At 45.8% G+C, this 24,917-nt stretch overlaps 1 protein-coding gene and 1 non-coding gene across 3 annotated transcripts in view; both read right to left on the bottom strand.

Moving 5' to 3' along the window:
* Positions 1–24,156, bottom strand: part of Rnf41 (ring finger protein 41) — a 29,397-nt gene extending 5,241 nt beyond the window's left edge. For both annotated transcript variants that reach the window (XM_021174484.3, XM_021174482.2), the window contains exons 1-4: positions 23,975–24,156; positions 20,516–20,698; positions 7,733–7,845; positions 571–842 (exon numbers count right to left, since the gene is read on the bottom strand). In XM_021174484.3, the coding sequence (XP_021030143.1) occupies positions 571–842; positions 7,733–7,822 (362 nt within the window). In that variant the 5' untranslated portion in view covers positions 7,823–7,845; positions 20,516–20,698; positions 23,975–24,156. The remainder of the gene's footprint in view (positions 1–570; positions 843–7,732; positions 7,846–20,515; positions 20,699–23,974) is intronic.
* LOC115032257 (small Cajal body-specific RNA 11) lies at positions 115–213 on the bottom strand. The gene has a single exon (XR_003837903.1).
* Positions 24,157–24,917: the final 761 nt, after the last annotated feature.

The raw sequence follows: 24,917 nt of genomic DNA, 5'->3' as shown, positions 1-24,917 counted from the left end.
TGATCACCATGCTGGCTGCTCCCGAGGTGCTCAAGACAGAGCCAGCTATGCAGACTAGGAAAGCACTCTGCCAACTGAGCTGGCAGCACATGCCCAGCACACACCCTGCCACGGATTCTCCTCTTGTGCCTTTAAGAGCCAGCCCTCATCTTAGGAGCCATCCTGAATTAAGAGGGAAATTGCTGTGTGTCTCTCAGGCTCCTCTTTTGACGTCTACCTGCACACATTCCTTTATGAGGAGGCCTACATCGCTGCTCAAAGGATCAGTGTTTAATTTAATACTTCCCACTTCACAGACAGAAAATAGGGCACAAGGGAACACGAGAGGCGCAAGACTGGTGTAGGCAGCCCGACAGTGTATGGGCCTGGAGAAATAAAGCACCGCGGCCTTCAGTGCTAGCAGAGGTCACTGCACTGCTGTCCTCTTTCTGCTAACAAGAGAGCAAAATGATCGTAGTTGGAAAGTGGAGATCTGTGGGCAGGGAGCCAAGAAGGTCAGGAGTGTTCCTTGCCTACAGGAGTGCAGCCAGGAAGGCCCATGTCTGAACAGAGTGGAAGGAGGAATCTCACCCACAGCCCTGCTCACAGGTCACAGGCCGCTTCGGGTTGTGCTCACAGTCACTGAGGTGGGACATGAGGTTGTCAAGCCTGACAACAGCACTGCAGCCAAACACAGCGTTGTCACAGGCAATCTGTAGCTTTGACAACATGTTCCGCATGATCCGAGGTACTGGGCGCAGGTGGGCAACCGTGACAACGCTACGGTCTACCGGACACGTCTGCTGCTGAGAGAACCATTGGGTGATGCAGGCGTTGCAGAAGGCATGCTCACAATGAGGCGCCTAGAAGGGACAGTAGGGGCAAAAGGGACACAAGGGGATTAGCAAGAGCTGAGAGCCTGGATCCAGTAATTATGAAGCCAATGAAACCTGCAAGCAGATTCTAGGAGCAGAGATCCAGGGCTCACAATCAAGGATAGATCTTTTTGGGCAGAGCATTTTCAGGTCAGGTGTAAGACTCACTTCCTGTGCTCAGGAGTGGAAATGAGTTGAGAGACAAGATAAACAAGCAAACGATTCTGTAACAGTAAGAGACTCACAGGACACTCCAGGGGTGGAGAGGACGACACAAGGCCATCCTTCACTCACAGCCAGCAGGATCTCACTCACACACAGTAACTGCCAAGTAAGGCCAGAGGAAGGTGAGCCCTGCCGGCAAGGGCGACCACAGCAGATCCTTATGGGGAAAGGTGTGTTCTGTACACAGGGCTTCATGAATGACTCAGACACAGCGTAGGGACGATGGCAGAGACTCACTAACCACCACAGAAGTGAGAGAGTACGAGGGCTGCATGTGGCCGTTCCCAGCTCACAGGCCGAGGAGGAAGTCTACATGGCAAGAGCTGCCTCAGAAAACAAATGGAGCTGGAGAGGGGACTTCCAGGTAAAAGTGCTTGCCACCAAACCTGAGGTGAGTCTGATCCCTGGGATCTACATGGTAAAAGGAGAGAACTGGCTGCAAACTACTGAGTTCCATATGTTCCATGGACTGTGTGTGTATTCATGAGAGCACATGCGCGTGCGCGCACACACACACACACACACACACACAAAATAAGCAAACGTAAGAAGAAAAATCCAGGCACATGCACACGCACACGCACACACACACACACACACACACACAAAATAAGCAAACGTAAGAAGAAAAATCCAGGCAGGCTGGTGCACACCTCTAATCCCAGCACTTGGGAGGCAGAGTCAGGTGGGTCTCTAAGTTCCATGCCAGCATGGTCTACATAGTAAGACCTTGTCTCAACAAAAGAACAGTCCCTCCAAACTCCCAGACAGACAAACAGGGGCTGGCGAGACAGTTAACAGAACTTGCTAGTCTTCCAGAGGACCCAAGTTCAGGTCCCAGCACACACACAGCAGCTGATAACTACCTCTAACTTCAGTTTCAGAGGATCCGAGAGTCCTTTGGACATCCTCAGGAACCTACACACATGGCATGTCTACCCGCCCCCCACACACATACAAAAATAAAATATTTTAAATATATTTTTAAAAGGAAAGAAAAAAAAAAGGCCCAACAACAAATCATGTAGGAAAAGGTAAGGGAAACTCTCGTGAGATTTCTCTGTGCAGACTCAAGGTCTTTCTCCATGAGGCCGGTCATGACCTTTCAATGAGGTATGGCCGTGAGATTTCTCTGTGCAGACTCAAGGTCTTTCTCCATGAGGCCGGTCATGACCTTTCAATGAGGTATGGCCCCTGAGTCACAAATGCTACACCTGGGCTCCTACATAGGACTAGCATTTTCTTTTTTTTTTTTGTAGAATGACACTGTTCTCTGTTTCATAAATATCATGGCAGGGTGGGGGTGGGGAGTTCCAGCACTTAGGATGCTAAAGAGAGGCAGGAGGATCCCAAGTTCCAGGCTAGTTGGAATATATAGCCATACCCTATTTCAAAAACCCTAGTAACCCCTCCCCATTCCCATCATATATAAAGATGTCTCTTATTTCTTTGAGAAGGCTCCCTGGTTCCCTGGTTCCTGGGAAGATACTACCTAGCATTCAGCAATGGGCAATGAACGGTACCTGAGTCAGGTGAACTTTGCATTTATTACGTTGTGCCCAGAACTGGGAGTGTGTATAAGTGCAAGTCACACGCACCATGGAGCACACATGGCTGTGAGGCCCCTTTCCACAGTAGGTTCCAGTGATCGCTCTTAGATCATTAGGCTAGTACAGATTGCACTTCAAACCCCTGTGCAGTCACATGTGCTCAGAGTTCACTTCTAAGAAGCTCAAAAGCCAGGTTGGAGACATGGTATGGCAGGTAAAGATGTCTGCTACCAAGCCTGGTAGAAGCAGAGAATCAACTCCCACAGAGTATCATCTGATTCCATATGTGTCACAACCCACTGTGAACACACACACACACACACAACACACAAGAATAAATATGTGATAAATGTAATTTAAAGTGTTAACTAAAAGAGTATCTAATTAAAAAGCTAACTCTTAATATATATATTCATATATATAGATATGTATATATATATACACATACATATATATACACATCTATATATGAAACCCTTAACATATGACTCATCTCAAAACCTTTTCTTTCTCTTTCTTTTCTTTTCTTTTCTTCTTTCCTTTTCTTTTCTTTTCTTTTCTTTTCTTTTCTTTTCTTTTCTTTTCTTTTCTTTTCTTTTCTTTTCTTTTCTTTTCTTTTCTTTTCTTTTCTTTTCTTTTCTTTTCTTTTCTTTTCTTTTCTTTCTTTCTTTCTTTCTTTCTTTCTTTCTTTCTTTCTTTCTTTTTTTGAGACAGGGTTTCTCTGTGTAGCTGTGTAGCCCTGGCTGTCCTGGAGTCAATTTGTAGATGGCCTCGAACTCACAGAGATCCGCTTGCCTCCCAAGTGCTAGGACTATAAAGGCATATGCTATCAAACCTAGCCCTCCATGTTTTTTGAAAGTCACATGCAGGCTATCCTGTCCTTGAAGTAGCTATATAGAGAAGGCTTACCTTGAAGCCCTGAGTGCTGGGTTTTTTGGCAGGTGTCACTATATCCTGGGTAATCTTAAAGAATAAACATACTATTTAAGAAAAAAGAAAAAAAAAATCAGGCTGGAGAGATGGCTTAGAGGTTAAGAGCACTGACTGCTCTTCCAGAGGTCCTGAGTTCAATTCCCAGCGACCACATGGTGGCTCACAACCATCAGTAATAGGATCTGATGTCCTCTTCTGGTGTGTCTGAAGACAGTAATGATGTACTCACATACATAAAATAAGTAAATCTTAAAAAAAAAAACCCAATGTGTCTACTTTTCTCCATCTCTATTGATTCAAGCTCCTATGGTATCATCTCTTACCTGAATTGTCAAGTATGACTTCCAACTGGTTTCTCTTGCCTCTTAGTCTACATTTACCAGTCAGAGTGACCACCTCAAGCACAGCAGGGCTGGGGACACAGCTCAGTGATACTCAGAGATCCTGCCTACAAAGAACAAGGCCCTGGGATTCATCTAGCACAAGAGAACGAGAGAGAGAGAGAGAGAGAGAGAGACAGAGACAGACAGAGACACAGAGAGACAGAGAGAGGGAGAGACAGAGAGAGACACAGAGACACAGAGAGACAGAGAGACAGAGAGACAGAGAGAGGTGAGCTACCTTCCTTCTTTTCCTCCCTCTAGACACTTGCTTTCATCTACAGGAGACTACTAGAGAGGGACTGGTGGAGACGGCTGGAGGATAGGGGTGTCATGTGAATAACCTGAGTTCCACACCCAGGACTCATGTTGTGAAAGAAGAGAACTGATTTCCACTAGTTGTTCTCTGACCTATGTGGGCATGTGTGTACATACACTCTAAATGTAATTTTAAAATTACACTTTTAAAAATGTGATTAAATTTTAAAAATAATTAAGTTACATTTTGAAGCTGGGTGTGGTGTCATACAAGTTTAATCCTAGCACTCAGTGAGGCAGAGACAGGTAGATCTCTAACAGTTCAAGGCTAGCCTGACCTACAGAGCAAGTTCCAGGACAGCCAGAGCTACATAGAGCACTGTCGCCAAGTGGGAGTAAAAAAAAGATGCTCACTAAAGGGATACCAAATGGGCTGGCAAGAGCACTGACTGCTTCTCCGAAGGTCCTGAGTTCAAATCCCAGCAGCCACATGGTGGCTCACAACCACCCATGAGATCTGACGCCCTCTTCTGACTAGAGAGGGACTGGTGGAGACGGCTGGAGGATACGGGTGTCTGAAGTCAGCTACAGTGTACTTATATGTAATAATAATTAATTCTTTGGGCTGGAGCAAGCAGGGACTCAGCGAGCAGAGTTGACCAGATCAAGCAGAGGTCCTAGAAATTCAGTTCCCAACAACCACATGAAGGCTCACAACCATCTGTGCAGCTACAGTGTACTCACATACATAAAATAACTAAATAAATCTTTAAAAAAAAAAAAGGATACCAAATGAACTAATAAAAAGATATCTATAAGCCGGGCGTGGTGGCGCACGCCCTTAATCCCAGCACTCGGGAGGCAGAGGCAGGTGGATTTCTGAGTTGGAGGCCAGTCTGGTCTACAGAATGAGTTCCAGGACAGCCAGGGATACACAGAGAAACCCTGTCTCGAAAAACAAAACAAACAAACAAAAAAAAAACAAAAAGATATCTATAGCTCTATAGGCTGGGCATGGTAGCATATATGTATAGTCTTCAAGGTAGGGAGGCTGTGACAGCAGATCAGGTATTGAGGTCAGAACTGATCGAGATTGGCTCAGGAGGTTAGTGCAGCTGCTGCTATGCTCATGTCCTGAGCTCAATCCTCAGGACTCACTGGAATGAGAGAAGAAGTAACTCCAAGTCTTGACCTGACTTCATGAGCACATCATGGCACACGTACACACACACACACACACACACACACACAAATTTTAGAAAAAAATCTGAGACTTCCTGGGCTACACAGCAAAGCTCTGTCTGTCAGTCACAAAGCAAAGAAGCTCCCTCTGAGGAGCTGACCAGGAGGCAGGGCGCAGGAGTGTTTTCAGTGTATCTTTTTATACTATTTTGATTTATGTTAAAAGTTATTATGTATGTGTATAGGGGGGAAAAGACAAAGGGGTGGACAGGGGCTTTTTTCTACCATGGAATCCAGCAGAGACTGAACCAGAGTCACAGGCTTGCCTGACAAGAGCTTTGAGCAATCCGGTCATCTCACCTGCATACAGAGGTGAGTCCAGGTTAACCTTGAACTTGAGATCCTCTTCCTTAGCCTCGTCAGAACATCTAACTTTAAGAGCCAGCACAACCAGCCTGATTTTTTTAAATTCATTTTTATTTTCTCTGATAAGTGTTTTGCCAGCATGTTTTATCTCTGTCTATACATGTCTGATACCATGAGAGGGCAGAAGAGGGCCCTGGAACCAGAGTAACAGAACTGTCTGCAGAAGCTGGGACTCCAACCCTGATTCTCTTAAGTTAATGATCTTAACCACTATATCAGCTCTCTGCTACTCCCTTCCCCCCTTTTATTTTTACTGGAAAAATACAATGTATTCTGAGACCCACAAGTGGACGATGTGCAGAGAGTGAGACCCCAGAGCCCTTGGAGCCCTCAGTCCTAAAAGGGACGTTGTCATCAAACCCCTCCACTCAGTGCTTAGTAGGTCCTGCAGAAGAGGAGGAGGAGGAAAACCTGTAAGATCCAGTAGGGATGGAAGATATCAACGTTCAAGTGACAACATGAACTCACAGAGACTCTAGCAGAAAACACAGGTCCAAGCAGATGGGGGTTTCCCAGAACTTCATGGATAAAGAGAACATAAGCCCCACCCCTAACCTAGAAGCTATCTTTGATTGGTAACCATTACAAAGAAAACATTAAGTTTTTCCCTTCACCTTAAAAAATGTATTTATTATCTTTAATCATGTATAGGAGTGAGCTCCTGTATGGGGTAAGTGTTTATAAGCCTAGGTGCCCGAGGCTTTGGATCTCCTTAAAGCTGCAGTTACTGAGAGCCACTGTAGCATAGATGGGGTTGCTGTGAATTAACCTTGGGTTCTTTGGGACATTAGCAAGTACTCTTAACCATGAGCCGTCTGTCCAGCTGCAGCTTGATTTCTTAATCATTTCAATCTATCACCCATTCCTAAGTAAGCAAACAGCGGTAGGACAAGAGCTCACAGGCCCTTGGGATTACGCCAAGGATCAAAAAAGCCGCCTGCCTGCCTTCTCCCTGAGGAGGTAAAGGCTGGAGATGGGTGGGTGGCTTCTGACTTAGGCTCAATAACAACCATTCATCTCTCTACATGTGACTTGCCTTAAATGACAGTGCCATAAAGCAGACAATACACTGCCAAGGCCTGAGGGAGCAGGACCTACCCAATGACCTCTCCACACCCATCTAATGTGCCATTGACAGCAATAGGTACAAAGACATAGAAAAGTTCCCAGATTGACAGCCCCTGGAGTGGAGTCTGAACCTTATTCTGCTCAAATCTCTGTTCCTTTTGATGGGCTGAAAACTGGAAAGAATCAAAGTCTCAAAGACACCCTGTCTAAAAGAAGCAAATGAGATGGCTTTGACTCGTGTCCTGGTTTGGAAATTACATTGCCTCAATTGGCCAAGTGTCAATGGACTGATTGGTATTTGCAAATAGAGGTAATAAGGTGCGGATAGGATGCTGTCCCATGAATGTTGCTGTCAGCGGTTTACCTTACAGCTTGCTTCACATTCCCAGAACACACGTGACTCTGGGCCTGGTCCAACCAGTAGAGGAAATGACATACTGACCTGGCAGTTTTCACATCAAAGTGCTAAGTGCATGGCTACATCGAACCTTTTCAATAGATCCCAGGAAGAAAGCAGAGTCCCCATCTGTTATGTTAGACTAGAGGCAGGCATAAGGGACACTGTCCATTACACAAAGCATCACACAGTTCAAGTGCAGTGAAAACTGATCCAGGTCTAGAAGGTCCGTCACAGACAGAGCACAGACCTTGAAATTCCTGCAAAAAAGCAACTACCAAGCCTGAGACCACTACAGATGTCTCAGTGACCTCAGGATCTGAAACAACTCTAGACAGACTCCAGAACGTCCCTTCTCCTCAGCACCAAAGGTCTACAGGGATCGGAGTGGGAGTTTCCCAGGAGCCCACTCCTCAAGAGTCCTTTCTGGTAGTTCTACCTGCCCGGAGGCCCACTTACCTGCACTGGCTCCTCCAAGACTCCACTGCAAATAGGGCAGATAAGGTCCTCGTCAACGTCCCCCTGGAAACGGGTCACATCATACCCCATGTCTCATCACTGAAACCCAGGTCCTGAAAGGAGTTGCAAGTAAAAGAGGTCACTTCAGAAAAAGCCAAGTCTATGTGGTCAAAGCATGAGCTTACTGCCAAAATCCATTCACTTATCCAACAGATATTGATTGAGAATCTAGTTGTGTGAGGAATACATCCAGTTGAGAGCAGACATCACATAAGCACACACACAAATTACAGTGCAGTCTGAGTTTCAATGGAGGCTTCTAAAGAGAAGACTCCTGATCCAGGCTGAAAGAACGGTGGTTCTGAGAAGTTTTCCAAAAATGTGTCCTTCAGTAAGAAGGGCTACAGTAAGAGCTAGTTACTCAGGAGGCCTGGGACAGAGCAGTAGGCCCAGGTGGGCTCAAAAAAAAAAAAAAAAAAAAAAAAAAAAGCTGGCCTGAGGGGATAAATAAGTGTCAAGACAAGCCAGGCAGTGGTGGTGCACGCTTTTAATCCCAGCACTTGGGAGGCAGAGGCAGGCGGATTTCTGAGTTTGAGGCCAGCCTGGTCTACAGAGTGAGTTCCAGGACAGCCAGGGCTACACAGAGAAACCCTGTCTCGAAAACAAACAAAAAACCAAAAACAAACAAACAAAAGTGTCAAGACACAGTCTCAACAGGCAAGCAATGGCCTGGCTACCAAGAATTTAGAATTTGGGGGCTGGAGGCTGGAGAGATGGCTTAGCGGGTAAGAGCACTGATTGCTCTTCCCAAGGTCCTGAATTCAAATCCCAGCAACCACATGGTGGCTCACAACCATCCGAAATGAGATCCGACGCTCTCTTCTGGTGTGTCTGAAGACAGATACGGTGTACTTATGTATAATAAATAAATCTTAAAAAAAAAAAAAAAAGAATTTAGAATTTGGACTTTTCACCCAGGCCATGGATATCACTGAACAGTTTAACAATGAGCTGATAACATTTCTCTTTTAAGATCAATGCGCTATGGTCACTGATACAGCTCAGTGGTAGATGCTTTCTGATAGTGTATGAGCCCTTGGGTTCAATCTACAGAACCAAAACCAAAGGAACAAACACCAGGTGTGGTGGCCCAAGCCTTTAATCCCTTTGACTTCAAGACCAGCTTGCCAGAGCAAGACAGTGAAGCCCTGCCTCAAATAAAAACAAAAGCAGGGACAGCCACAGCTCAGTAGTGAGACTCTGTAACAAAAGCCTGCACTCTGTCCACAAGGGAGGGATTGCAGCCAAAAGAAAACTGGACACAGGAAACAGATTCAGGAGAACAAGGGCCACAGAACCCCAGTGCTGCCAGGCCCTGGGTTCCACAGGTGAAACCCAGGAGTCAGAGAACGACATCTAAGACCTCTCTCTCCATCCAGCTGGTGGGCTAATAGCATCAGGAGTTGCTGATACTGGAACAGCCAACCCATCAACCTGTAATATTCTTGAAAAGGGTCAATTAGTTCTCTGGAGTTTAGAATCTGCCCACCTAATTTTATCTTTCTGAACGGGGGCCATGCTGGAGAGGTTCCCGCCAGCCAGCCTCACCAGCCGAGGATCACCAAGCTAAGGGAGAGATCCCATCTCAAAAATCAGGAAGGGAACAACTAGGGACAACACTGGACACTGGCCTCTACACACATGCTCAGACACATGCACATGCCGTCAGGGTTCATGCTCAGCTCAGTAGCAGTGTTTGTCAGGCACATGGGTGGCTGTTCAAGGCCTCAGCATCACAAACACAAACGTATTTTGTTTCTTTTTTACTTTTCAAGTGAGGGTTTCTCTGTTTAATAGTCCTGGCTGTCCTGAAACTCACTTTGTAGATCAGCCTGGCCTCAAACTCACAGAAATCCACCTGCCTCTGCCTCCCAAGTGCTGGGATCAAAGGCCTGTGAGACCAGACACACACAGAGACACACAGACACACAGACACACACACACACACACACACAATGAAAATAACAGTTTAAAAAAAAAATCTAGCTGCAGATTGGGGTGTTAGCCCCCTTGCCTAGAATGTTTAAGGCCCTGGACGGACTCAACCCCGACACTGAAAAAAAAAAATAAATAAAAAGAATCTCTCTAGCTAGTATATGGACACATGCCGTTATTCCTAGTACTAGACTGAGGGAGGGGGTTAGCCACAAGTTTAAGGCCAGCCTGAGCTACATTAGTAAGTTCTAGAGTACACTGAGCGCTCATCTCAGAAATGAGCAAACACAGCTCCCTAACCTATAACACACACAGTAAATATCTGCTGAGTACCAGCTATACATCAAGAAGCCTGGTAAATCTTAGCTTCTCTGAACTCACTGATGAGTCAACACAAGTGCAAGGCACATGGGTGCTTAGAAAAATGTCCCAAACCAATTCCTCTTATAAATTTCTCAGCCTTAGCAACACAGTAATTTGGATTCACAAATTCTTTTTTGTGGGTGGCTTCTCATACACTACTGATGATTCAGACTTATACCCTTCCTCTCCATCCTTCAAATATTTTTAACATTTAATTTTAATGATTAAATAATTAAATGTATTTAATATTTATTTTATTTATGTGTTTTGCCTACATGTATGTATGTGCACCACATGTATGTGTGTGCATGATGGCCATGGAGGTCAGAGAGGGCATTGGATCCTTTGGAACTGGAGTTATAGATGATTTTGAGCCACCTCTCCAGCCCCAATTCTCAAATTGTTAACATTTTATCACATTTATGAGTTCCTCTATAAAAACATATATCACAGCCATATAAACTGTGGGTATACTTTAGCTGTGCTTGCTGCCTCACACCAAAACAGGCAGGCAGAGCACAGTAAAGGCAGAGGCAGGCAGATCCATGAGTTTGAGGCCAGCCTGGTCTACAGAGCAAGTTCCAGGACAACCAGGCCTACACAGAGAAACCCTGTCTCAAAAAAACAAATTTGGCCAGTTAAAATGAGAGCGTCCCTAAGTTTGGTGGTTATTTAATGTCTTACGACTAAACTAAGGTTACTTTGGTAAAATGCCAGGGAAGTGGTCTGTCAACTGCGAGCAGAATTGCTAATCTGGACTGCCACTGGTGACCCTTAGCTCAAGGATAGCTGCTACATTTCTCTAGGGCAGGATTACTACTCTACTTTTTCCTTGGTAATGAATGACCCTACAAAGAGATATTCTGAGTGTGCACATACCTAAAGGATTCTATATAAGAAGTTGACATAAGCCAGGCATAGTATGCCCTTGAGTCCCAGTACTAAGGAAGCAAGAGGTAAGGAAGGGAGGGAGGCAGGGAGGGAGGGGAAAAGAAAAAGAACAAACAGGCATGATAAATTTCCTAAGTTTTGTATTTTACTGTTTTTAAGGGTCTCATATAATACACAGGATGGCCTTGAACTGGCTCTATAGGAGATCACCTTCAACTTCTGATTCTCTTGCTTCTGCCTCCCAAGTGCTAGGGGTATAGAATATGTCACCATGCCCAGTTAGTTTCCTGGTTTTGTTGTTTTTAATTTACAATTTTTTCATTTAATCATTTATTGATGTAGAGTGTGTGGTGTATCTGGAGATCAGAAGACAACCTGTGGGTTTTAGGGGCTGGTCTGGAGCTGCTAGGTATCCAAATGCTAAATACTGGTCCCCAAGATCTGGTTGCAGATCCTCACATGCAACAAGTAACGCTCCTCCGTAAACCTTGTTCCCCCATTTATCAGTTAAAACAAAGTAGCTACAGCCAATGACTGGGGAGAACAGAAGAGGCAGAGCTTCAGTTACGAGGTTGGAGGTCGCAGCAGGGACTCGGGAAGCAGAGTGGAGGAGGAGGAAGAGGAGGAGAACAGGAGGCCCTCATCAGACATAATGGACCAGGAGCATGTACCTGAGTGAGTCCCCGCCCCCCCCCCCCCACACACACACACATACACACAGACTGATGGAGGAGAAGTAACCCGAGAGATTCAAACAGCCAGTATTTGGGGAGCACAGCTGGAAATTAACAGTCTAGTGAATAGAAATATAGACTAGGGGTAATCTCCCAGTAATTGTGCAAGCAGCCGATTAAATCATCTATAGGACTCTACCTTGTTTATTGGGAGGCTGGTCCAATCATATTAATAATAAATAGTTTATTAAAATCCATGTACATGCAGGAGTTGGTTCTCTCCTTCCATTGCGTATGTCCCAGGGATTGAACTCAGACTTGGTAGTGTAGGGCTGGGCAGTGGTGGCGCACGCCTTTAATCCCAGCACTTGGGAGGCAGAGACAGGCGGATTTCTGAGTTCGAGGCCAGCCTGGTCTACAGAGTGAGTTCCAGGACAGCCAGGGCTATACAGAGAAACCCTGTCTCAAAAAACCAAAAAAAAAAAAAGTCCTCATGCTTATCTGGTGGGGCCTTTACTGACTGTAGCATCTCTCCAGACCCACATTTGGAAGACATTTTATTTATTTTGTGTGCATGTATGCTGATAGGCACACCCATGTATAGCTTGAGTGTGCAGGGCAGAAGACAGCTTGTGAAAGGAGGTTCTTTCCTTCCACCGTGTGGGGCTGGGATTAACCTCAGGGAGTCAGGTTTGGTGGTGGGTGCCTTTATAGACTAAGTCATTTCTTCAGCCCCAAAACTACTAATTTACTGGCTGAAGCAGTATAGACTCAGATCCTGCTTCAAAACATAAAAAGTATTCAAGGCTAGAGATATGGCTCAATTGGCAGATTGTCTGAGTGGTATGCATCACATTTGATCCCCAATACCACAGAAACCAGGTGTGGCAGTACACACCCGCATCCCAACTCTCAGGTAATGGACATAGGAGGATTAGATGTTCAAGGTCATTCTCAGTGACACAGAGTATGAAGGCAGCCTGGACTTCACGAGATGCAGTCTTAAACAAAATGAACAAACAAAAGAGGGTAGGGATCCTGGACAGATGATGGCTCATCCGGTAAGAGCACTGACTTCTTGTAGAGGACCCAGGTTCAAATCTCAACACCGACATGGCAGCTCACACCTGTGTATAATTCCAAGATCTGACACCCTCACACAGACACACATGTAGGCAAAACACCAATGCACATTAAATAAAAAAATTCAAAAGAAAAAGGGCATATTCCTTTAATTCCAGCACCCAGGAGGCAGATCTCTGTGAATTTGAGACAGTCTGATCTACATAGTGCATTTCAGACCAGCTAGGGCCACATAGTGACACCCTACCTGTAAACAAACAAAAAATAATAAAGTAAATAAATAGAATAACTGGGGCTGGAGATATAGCTCAGCACCTCATTCAGCTCTTGCAGAGGTCCAGAGTTCAATCCCCGGGGCCATCAGCAGACAACTCACAGATGCTCCAGAGGACCCACACCCATTTCTGGCATCCCTGGCAACGGATGTCCTGTGCACATACACACAGAACACGTTTACAGTTTTGTACTGGGGGAAGGGGTGCTGCTGAGAGGGGCGAGCAGGTGAGAGCTGCTCTTATGGAGGGCTCAGTTCTATCCCAGTACCCACAATGGTAACAACCAACCACTACTCCAGGGTCAGGGTCTCACATCCGTCTCTTACTTTCACTGACACTAACTATCTGCACACAGTGCAGAGAAAAGCCATAAATACAGCACTAAATTTTTAAGTGTATTTCATATATATTTTACATGTCCTTTATATGTGCACATTATAATAATATATTAAATGCTAACCACTGACATTTGTTTCATTGTTTGTTTTCCTACCTTCCCAACACTGAGTCATGGAGTTTGGGGTGGTTATTTTGGGGGGAGGGGCTTAGTGGGAGGGGAAGGGTCTCAGAGATCAAACACAGGGTGGTCATGTTTTGTTTATACTGATGGATGATGAAGCCAATGCACCCCATTGTTTGATGACTGAGCTTTACGATGTGCTTGTCAGATTTTCAGCACTCCTATAACCAAGCCTGGAACAGCTCTGCTGTTACTCACACCTTCCTGCTGAGTAACAGAGGCACAGACTTAGGAAGCTTGTCAAAATCACACGACAAACTATGTCAAAATCACACGACAAACTAGTGCTGGGCCAGATTCAATCAAAGCCCAACCTGTTAACCACCATGTCCTGGTGAAAAATGCAAGATAAAAATAGTACATGTACCACAGGTCCATCTTTATAAAGAAGATCTTTATAAGTAGCATGTACAGGGGTGTGGGAGGGCTCAGGGAGAAGGTGTCTGATGCTAAGCCTCAAGATCTGAGTTTATCCTTGGAACCAACATTGTGAACAGAGAAAACTAATTCTTGTCCTCTGATTTCACACATGTGCATGCCAGAGAGCTCTTGAGCACGCACACATACACACACATACACACACACACACACACACACACCTTTTTAGTATAATAATAAACCAATACAATTTAAAAGAAATCTAGGTATTAGAATTATTTTTTTAGGTCAAATGTTACATATTTTCAAGATTTACCTATTATCTTTTTCTGTCTTGCTCTTTTCCTCCATGTGTATAGGTATTTGTTGTGTCTATGTGTGTTTGCATGTGTGCTTAAGGAGTACAAATGTACCTGTGTATACAGGAGAGGCTCAAGGTTGACATCAAGAGTCTTCCTTGGCCAAAAACCAGTTCTCACAACCACCAATTATACACTGAATGGTTTAAGCACTGAGCCCCATGCCCTCTTTCTTGTTTTTAAGTAGCGACACAAATGGTGGTTCATTATACGAGCACTTGAGAGGTATAGGCAGGAAGTTCCAAGTTTAAGCTAAATTAGGCTACATAACAATTTCTGAGATGGTCAGTCTATACATTAAAAGGCCCCACAAAGCAAACATGGTGGCTCATACCTTTACTTCCAGCACTTAAGATGCAGAAGCTGTGGGATCTCTGTAAGCTTGAGGCCAGCCTGATCTATATAGAGAACCTATCTTTAAAAAATAAATATATATATATATTTATATATATATAAAACAAGCTGGGCAGTAATGGTACCCACCTTATATCTCAGCACCCGGGAGGCTGAGCCAGGTGGATCTCTGAGTTTGAGGCCAATCTGGTTTACAGAAAGAGTTCCAGGACAGCTGGCGCTACACAGAAAAACCCTGTCTCAAAAAGTCAAACAAGGGCTGGTGAGATGGCTCAGTGGGTAAGAGCACCCGACTGCTCTTCCGAAGGTCCAGAGTTCAAATCCCAGCAACCACATGGTGGCTCACAACCATCTGCAACGAGATCTGGCGCCCTCTTCTGGAATGTCTGAAGATAGCTACAGTGTACTTACATATAATAAATAAATAAATCTTAAAAAAAAAAAAAAAGAAAAAAAAGAAAAAGAAATCATTAAAAAAAAAAAAGTCAAACAAGTTGGGCGTGGTGGCGCATGCCTTTAATCCTAGCCCTCAAGAGGCAGAGGCAGGCAGATTTCTGAGTTCCAGGCCAGCCTGGTCTACAGAGTGAGTTCCAGGACAGCCAGGGCTAGTCTACAGAGTGAGTTCCAGGACAGCCAGGGCTATACAGAGAAACCCTGTCTCGAAAAACAAAACAAAACAAAAAAGTCTAACAAACAAAACGTAAAACAAAACAACCCGACCAACCAACCAAAAATCAAGGCAATGTAGAAAACATGCCTATAAAGCTGCACCACACCCTTGTCTGTCTGTTTGTTTGTTTGTCTGTCTAGAGCTCCCTTATGCAGTCGTAGCCAAGGATGAGTTTGAACTTGTGACCCTCCTACCTGTACCTCCCCTGCACTGAGGTCAGACATGTCCCAAGTCTGGTTTAATGTGATTCTGAGGATCAAACCTGGGGCATCATTCATGCTAGCAAGAACCCTAAACAGACTTCATTGCCAGTTCTCTGGCTCTGTATTTCATTTTTAAATCACTGCTGGGCTAGGATGTAGCTAAATGGTGGACTATTTACCTACTATATATAAAGCTCTGGGTTCAGTCTCTAGCATAAAAACATGCAAAGGAGGAAGGGGGGAGGGGAAGGAAACCATCTTATTTTTTGTTTTGTTTTGTTTTTTGAGACAGGGTTTCTCTGTTTAATAGCTTTGGCTGTTCTGGAACTTGCTTTTAAAGTTCCACTTACATTTTTTTGTTTGTTTTGTTTTTTTTGAGACAGGGTTTCTCTGTGTTGCCCTGGCTGTCCTGGAACTCACTCTGTAGACCAGGCTGGCCTCGAACTCAGAAATCTGCCTGTCTCTGCCTCCCAAGTGCTGGGATTAAAGGCGTGCGCCACCGTGCCCGGCCCACTTACATTCTTATCTTCTAAGCTCCCATAGAACAGCTCACAAAACTTTGAACACTCAATGGCTCTTTTATCCCAAAATTCCAAAGTCTTTCTATGATCCTCCAAAAACAACATGGTCACATATCCCACAATTCTGCTACCTATTTCTGTCTTGGTTACAGTTACTATTGCTGCAATGAAACACAATGACTAAAAGCAAGTTGGGGAGGAATGGGTTTATTTGGCTTACATCTCCACAGTACTCTCCATCATTAGGGGAAGTCAGAACAGGGATCCAAGCAGGAGGGCAGGATCCTGGAGGCAGGAGCTGATGCAGAGGCCATGGAGGGTGCTGCTTACTGGCCTGCTCCCCATGGCTTGCTCAGCTTGCTTTCTTATAGAACCCAGGACCACCAGCCCAGGGATGGCAACACCCACAATGGGCTGGGCTTTCCCCATCAATCACTAATTAAGAAAACGCCCTACTTAACTTGCCTACAACCTGATCTTATGGAGACATTTTCTCCCTCTCTGTTAACTCTAACTGTGTCAAGCTGACATAAAAGTAGCCAGCAAAATGTCTTTAAAAAAGAAATAAACATGCCCATGCTTCTGCTAGGTTTTTTTGGTTTGTTTTAGCCCTGGCTGCCCTGGAACTTCTTACATAGATCAAGCTAACATCAAAGTTAGAGAAGACCCACCTACCTCTGCCTGGGATTAAAGATGTGCACCAATATACCTAACTTTGCTGCTGAGTTTTAGACCTAAGACCGTGAGCATGCCAGGCAAGAGACACTCAGGACCCTACACCCAGCAATTCTACAGGGTATTATAAACTCTTACTGCAAAGTCCTTAGCCATTCCAAGCTTTCAGTTCCCATGGGGTCTGTGTAATCTCCGAGGACAGACCATGCTATTTATTTTGGGAGCATAGGAGTTTCTTGTAATTTGTGTTTTTAAAATGTTATTTGAGAGCCGGCGTGGTGGTGCACGCCTTTAATCCCAGCACTTGGGAGGCAGAGGCCGGCAGATTTCTGAGTTCGAGGCCAGCCTGGTCTACAAAGTAAGCTCCAGAACAACCAGGGCTATAAAGAGAAATCCTGTCTCAAAAAACAAAAAAAAAAAAACAAACAAAAAAAAAGATGTTATTTGAGGCCAGTCTGGCTTGTGAAGTTCCAGAGGGTAGTTCGAGAGTTACTTAAAGACTTTATCAGGGCATTTGCATATTTTGAGTTGAATATCTGTGGTTTTGTTGAACCAGAGCTGAGACCAGAACCATTAAAGTAAAACCTTTGCTTTACTGGTACAATTGATGCTGGTCAGCTGGAGCTGAGAAATTAGCAGTGATTAAGAAGAGACCAGCATCTTGGAGGTTGAGTGAATCAGGTGCCCTTGAAGTCTCAGAAATTCACCTGCCTCTGTCTCTTTAGTACTTGGATTAAAGGTGTGTGTCACCAAGCCCAACCATTTAGGGGGTTCTTCAATCAATCTGCAGATATGAAAAGCATGTGCATTCATGCATATGCGCGTGCGCGCACACACACACACAGACACACACACACACACACACACACACACGCTAATCGAAGCATTAGAGCAGCCATTTAAATCAGGGTTTACAAGTCCCGGCAGGTAAAGGTAAATGGGCATGCTGCCACCATTCTTGACAAATGAATAAGGGCGAGTCAGGGGTAAATGATGTGGTCTCTCTTCTCCATACCCTTGTACAACCCAGCCTCAATTATTACAGAAAGATCAAACACACAGACAAATGGCTCTATAACCTGCTCCGCCTAAGGAGACAGACAACTTGTAGGAAATTTAACAAGGTAAGAAATTAGCTGGTGAAAGACCTCACATGTCCTTACAACACGTCATCATATCTTCTGGTCTCCTAATGAATAGATCTAAAAGAAAGAGAAGCGACATTCCCTTGCATTAATTTTTATATATGAAGAGTCATTTGAACTAATTCAGTGTTACTTAATCAGTTTAAAATAACCAGTCTGTATTTCATTTGTTTCTGTTTTCTTCAGTTTCTCAAAGCCAAACACTTTTATTCATGTATTTTATGTATATGAGTGCTCTGTCTTCATGCACACCACAAGAGGGAATCAGACATTGTATTCCTGGTTGTCAACTTAACTATATCTGGATTGAACTACAATCCAGAATTGGAAGACTCATCAGCCATCCTAATCTGGAGGCTGGGAGATACAAGTTTCTGACCTGGACCTTGGCATAGAGATCTTGAGGCACAGTGGCTATGAATTCCAGATTAAGACAGGGAGATCTCTGAGTTCAAGGTCATCTGGGATTAAAGGTATGGCGATACACACCTTTAATCTGGGCCACACCTTCTGCTGGAGACATATATAAGGACATTGGAAGAAGGAAGATTCACTCTCTCTTCTTAGCCTGCTTACTGTGTGGGACTGAGCAACTGCTAGATCCTTGGACTTCCATTCACAACTGCTGCTGACCATTGTTGGGAGTTGGACTACAGACTCTAAATCATCAACAAATTCCCTTACTATATAGAGACGACCCATCAGTTCTGTGACTCTAGAAAACCCTGACTAATACAGACCCCATTATAGATGATTATGAGCCACCATGTGGTTGCTGGGAATTGAACTCAGGAATCGTAGTCAAGTGTTCTGAACCTCTGAGTCATCTCTCTGGCCCTCAAAGCTAAACTTTTTTTTTTTTTTTGAGAGAGGGTTTCTCTATATCACCCTGGCTGTCCTGGAACTCACTCTGTAGACCAGGCTGACTTCGAACTCAGAAATCTGCCTGCCTCTGCCTCCCAACTGGCTCAGCGGTTGAAGGTGCTTGCTGTCCCTGGAGCTCATATAAAGGTGGGAGGAGGAAGGCAAGTGCACAAGTGTCCTCTGACTGCCGCACGTGCACCGAGGCCCAGGCCACCACGACATGTACAAACTAATGATGCAGTAAAAACTGTACAACACTTCTGAATCTGAGCCTTGGCGCTAACACTATCCCTGGCCAAGTGTGCACTCCAGGCCTTGGCTCTTACTCTGTGACAGGAACATCCTGGCTATGTAATTTCCAAAGGGACTACAATTTCTATGATTCAAAGATTAAGAATATAAAACAAAAATGGATATTAAATGACAAGTATATTACAGGAGGTGCCTAGCTTTCCCACCAACTAACCCCTATCTCACTAGCAACTCCCTTGAAAGGAAGGGGTTTCCTATTTTGACAGGAGAATTATTTTTTTTAAGATTTATTTATTATTAGATATAAAATAATTCTCCTGTCAGCTAGGCGTGCTGCACCTGCCCTACACGGCAAGAGCTGCCTCATTTACAGAGTGAGTTCCAGGACAGCCAGGGCTATACAGAGAAACCCTGTCTCGAAAAACCAAAAACCAAAACAAAAAAAAAACCCCAAAAACCTCAGTTTCATTTCTTAGGAGATAGAGGAGTAGAGCTACCTGACTTCTAAGTTCAGTTTAACTCCAGAATGCTGGAATCTCCATTTACCAGAGGATATTTATCTATAAATATAGACAGTAGTTTAACTCCAGAATGCTGGAATCTCCATTTACCAGAGGATATTTATCTATAAATATAGACAGTAGTTTTGAGGGGCATTTTTGTTTTTCAAAAGGGACCTCACTATGTAGGCCTGGCTGTCTTAGACCTCTCCCTGTGGACCAGGTTGGCCTTCAACTCACAGCAATCCACCTGCTCTGCCCCCCAAGTGTTGGAATTAAAGGTGTGAGGCGCTACAGCTGGCTCAGAGGATTTCAAAGGTTGAGTTTGTTTAGAATGTTTAATACTTTGAGTTCTTTGTGTGTAGGGCACGGGCATGGGCCTGCTGCCACTCTGGGAGCCACCTGTCTTTGAAGCACCATGCTTGGTTTGCAGGCTAATGGGAGCTGCAGCCAGGTCCTCTTGCTTTCACTGCAAGAGCTCTGACACACTGGACCATCTTTGGCTCTAAACTCAAATTCCTAAAGAACAATTCAGAGGACCTATAGTTCTTTAAGATCTGAGTGGTGGTAACGCATGACTTTTTGAGTCCAGCACTCAGGAAACAGAAGCAGGTAGATCTCTGTGAGTGTGAGGCCAACCTGGCTGGTCTACAGAGTTTCAGGACAGCCAGGGCTACATGGAGAAACCCTGTCCTGAAAAACAAGCAAGCAAGACCTCATCAAATGGCTACTGCAAGGTCTGCAGGGCTCCCAGCTGTCCACCAGCACACAGCTCTACTTGTGTGGTCAACACAGATCTCCTCTTCATCCTAACATACAATCTTCTTGCCAACAGAGAAAACGCAACCACCGTCTTCAAACGGTATAGGTATAGTCCAGTGAGTATACAAGATTTAAAAAAAAAAAATGGAAAAAACATAAAACTTACTACCAACAAGACAGCGATATAAGCAGGATAGCATGCATTACTTCTAGAAATCAGGGCACCAGATTTTCAAGGTCAGAAGGAACCCTGACCGGGGAATAGAGGTGGAGTGAGATTCCAAACCCAGGCTCTTTACCTTCTAAGTGGTGGGGGCAGGTTCCCTGTTCACAAGGTTCCGACCCCCTGGTGCCTCCGCTCGGTGCCGCTCAGGAGACGCTCTGAGTATCCCATCTTGTCGGCTATTCTCCAACTGAGTCTTTCTTCCTAGTGACAAGTCTCATGGCCCAGAGGTGGGTGTGATGTCACAATCAGGAACGCTCTATTAATAGGAACAGGGAGAGGAAAGAAAAGGTAAGGCAGGGCACCTGTCTCCACTTCGCAGTGAGACTGGACAGACTTGGATCGGATGGGTGGGGCATCCAGGCAGAGAGGAGGAGAGGAGGACTGCACTACCCTAGGAACAAACACGAGGGGAAGGAAAAGCCAAGGTGGAGAGGGAAGCCACTGGAGACAAAACTTGTTTGAACACATATAGAGAAGGGAAAAGAAGAGCTCAGGCTGTATCTCAGTGAGAGAGTGCTTGCCCGGCATCCACAACGTCTTGAATTTAATCCTATCACCACACAAACTAGGAGGGTAGGGACGACTGCCTATAATCTTAGTGCCTCAGAAGAGAGGCAAGAGGATCAAAGTTCAAGGCCATCCTGGGGTACATGGGATTCTGTTTCAAAATAAAAAGTGTGTGTGTGTGCACATATATACATACACATTAACTTTCAAAATTATCTTATCTCATTCTCTATATATGGGTATACTGCCTCCATAGATGTCTAAGTACCACATTTGTGCCTAATGCCAGAGGAGGCCAGAAGTGGATTCCCTGGTACTGGAGTTGGTTGTGAATTGCTTAGTGGGTGTTTGGAATCAAAGTCCCAGTTCTCTGAAAGGTCAGTCACTGCTCTTAACCATGGAGCCATCTCTCCAGCCCTGTATATATACTTCTTTATTCAGCACACATAACTACAAGCAATGCCAAAAATCCCACATCAGTGGCTATACAGAATACAAATCCATAGTGCTTGCCCTGTACAGTCCTTTAATGTTTCTGGGGTGACTTCACTTATATGATATCATGTAAAAACTGTATCTAGAGGCCAGGGAGAACAGCCCATGCCTGCATTCCCAGCACTCAGTAGGTGAAATAGGGAGAATTTGAGTTCAAGGCCAGCTCAGGCTACGTAGCAAGTTCCAAACTTTGTCTCAAACAAACCCAAAACTGGCCTGGGGATGCAGCTCAGCTTACAAAGCACTGGGACTCAGTCCCTGGCTCTGTACTTGAGAGTGCATGCCTATAGTGTCAGGACTGGAAAAAGATAGAAGACAGTGAGAAAGCAGGGCTTCAGATCATTGCCGGCAGGGATGTAAGCCTGGAGTACTCAGAGAGATCCCCAAACATCCAGACTCTCACAAGGGAAATGTTTTCTCACACAGAGAATAATCAGTAATGTCGCTATAGGTGTAAACTGAGACACCCCTGAAGGGATAAGGCTTTTAAAAAAAAACAAGAGGGGTGGGGACTGAGAGAGAGGGTTTACTCATAAACAGGAAGAACGAAGGCAGTAGCTCATGCCTGCAATCCCAACACTCAGGAGGCTGAGACAGGAAGATCATTGTGAACTCGGTCAGGAGAGGCTACCAGGCAGGACCTTTTCTCAACTGAGAAGGAGGAAGAAAAGCAGAGATAGTGTTGTTCTAGGTGGGCAACTTGGTCGACCAGGAAGCAAAAAACAAAACAAAACAAAACAAAAAATGAGGTTGACCAGGCTCATGCCTGAAAAGATGGGACTGAGGGCTATTCCAGGGCCCTAAGAATCGGAGTCAATGAGACACAGCACGACTAATTAAACTCCCCGGCTCGTTATCCTGTGTGTATCAACAGTGAAAGCGCTAAGGCAGGAGAGTACTTGATGATCTTTCATGCAGAACACAAAGGCTACTGGGTCTCCTGAATTGGGTACACGTGCTCCTAGTTCAGTGTGTCTTCTCAGTGAATGAGAGAGGTGTAAAGCCCGGCATTTTTCTTCACTGTGGTCCAGAGAGGAGAGAGTTGATGTTCCTCCCCACCGCACATAACACGGGATGAGGAATGCTTCCTTCCTTTGAACAACACCCCATTTCCCAACCATCTGGCACATGCACCTGTACCTCAGGAAAAAAAAAAAAAAAAAAGCTTCCAGGAACAGGTACTATATTGGCTGTGCTTGGTCTAGGGGCAAGAAATTCCAAACACAGAAACCAAAAAGCCTCCTGTACTGGGAAAACTAACCCTTAGGAAAACAGACCAGGAGTTGTCAGACAAGCAGTGAATCAGGAGAGAGGGGGTGGGAGGGTGGGCTTGGATTCCAGTCCTAGCTCTGCCATCCACTGACAGGACAGCTTCAAACAAGCCATGTAGCCAACTGTCAAACAGAGAAGGCACTTGCATTTTCTAACCTATTGTCCTGCAAATCAAATGAGATAAACTCTGAGAGCATGTGTAAGACTGCTCTTATTACTTGTTGCAACGGAATGGCAAAATAAACTCTCAGTGAGAACCAGAGGAAATGCTTGAAAATGCTTGTTCCTTCTTTTCAATCACTGGGAAGTAGGCACTGCCACAAGGTTTACCGAAGACACTGCATAACAAATGCACCCCCTCACCCTCCCTTGGCACTACCCACTCTTTCTTGGGGGAATACTAGCAGCCACCCATCCTGCTATTAGTTAAAACTACTGTATAAGAAGTACCTGCCAAGATTCTCATAGGTCAATCTCCCAAGAACAGTGGCCTTGGTAACCACCAAATTTGCTACCAGTTGAAATGAAGTTTCATGAAATGAAGTTAGTGTGCCAATCCAAAACACCCTCATCCTGCTTTTTCAGGTCTTTCTCCTGCCTCCACCCCCACCCCACCCCCTCACTCTCTAACCCACAAATGCCCTGCCTCCTGGGCTGGGGTGGGCTTTCCAGTGTATTAAACGAGTGGATGGATCGTGCGCATCAGAGAGCAGGGCTGCAAATCATTCAGGGTCAAAGATGTAAGGAATGTAAGAGTCCTCCACGGAGGGGCGGGAGGGGAGAGGAGCGGCGAAGGAATAAAAGAGAAAGACAAGGCTGCCAAAGACAAGGCATGGGAAAGAAGCCAAGCTATGGCGCTTGGAGGGCGGAGGTTTGAAGGTTCCGCGGTCCCTGCCAAGGCTAGCCCCCAGAACGTTCCCTTCTTCGCCTCCAGGCCTGTCAATCATTGCCATTTAAACTCCATGTTGTCCCTCAGCCCCAGCGGTCAGCTCCTCCCGGGTCCTCAGGCCGGCTCAAGGCCACTCCCGCACTTCCCGAGGCTCTCCCTACTCCAGAGGACCTTCCCAAGCTCCAGAGCCCCCAGCTAGCTCACCTCCCGACTCCTCCCAGCTGAGCTCCCTTCCTCCATTTTCCTCCTCCTCTCCACCCTTCCTCCCGACCCCCGGCACTTCGGACCCAGGCACCAATCCAAAGGGACCTCGCCCCCTCTTCCCCCCCCCCCCCCAGGGTTAGAAGCTCGCCCAGGCGCATTACGCACCGCCCCGAACGCAGCCTGGTTTCTTCAGACGCGGGGCCTGGCTGCAGCTGAGGACACGGTGGCCGCGTAGCACCCTGTGTGCCCGGTCTCAGCCTTTCCCGTAGGGGAAGGGGAAGGCAAGGATGGGGAAGAAGGTTCCGACCACTCCTCGCTGTCTCGGGTTAGATCTTGGCCACGCCCACTGCTGCTACGCAACGGGGCGGAAGCTCGTCACCAAGCCCCGCCTCTCTATTTAACTCGGCGGCGCCTGGACGCTCCTAGCGAACGGCCTACGAGAAGCGAGGGCTAGCTCGGCCTCCGCTCTGGGCCGGAAGTTCTTAGGACGGACAGTGTAGCCTTTTGGGAGGGAGGGCTCTATGTGCTTCAGGTGTGAAGCTCGGGGGCGACCCTGGGTGTTCCGCCCTGCAGTCACTTCGTGCTGGGTGGTGCACGGCTCGGGTGCCAGACCCGATGCAGCGCTGGGACGAGGTCGCTGCGGGGCAGCTGGTCTGCAGCGTGGCCTGCTGTCCTCCCAGCCCTTCAGTTTCCAGAGCTGTGGTCAGCACCTCGGAGCCTCCCGACCTGTGACTCACAGTCATGGGGATGGATGCTGCTGTTAACTTAGGAGGCGCAGGATGGAGAGGGAGGGAGTGTCTCACCGCAAAGCTTTGATCTAGGGTGCTACAGGGGTCGTCCGCCTCCCAGCCACACACTCTTGTAGTATTCGTGATGGCTCTTCAAAAACTCAGACCCCCCGAAACATTAATGGATTTGATTTCCTAAGGCTGCAACGCTGTGGTTGGGGGAATGGGTGGGAGAGAACCCGAGGATAGTCGTGGTGGAGTTTAAAGCGCTCTGTGTTAGGTAAGCGGTGAAGCAAAACAAGGAATGCAATTACATTACCTCTTAGGCTAATCTGGTGTCAAATAGTATTTGTTGTAGATACTCTCTTTTTTTTAAGGGC

The sequence above is a fragment of the Mus caroli genome, unplaced genomic scaffold (genome assembly GCF_978045245.1).
Source record: "Mus caroli unplaced genomic scaffold, Mus_caroli_1 scaffold_9, whole genome shotgun sequence".
NCBI classification, from domain to species: Eukaryota; Metazoa; Chordata; class Mammalia; order Rodentia; family Muridae; genus Mus; species Mus caroli.
Note: the sequence above shows the minus strand (reverse complement) of the source record. Positions and strands in the feature narration are given on the sequence as shown.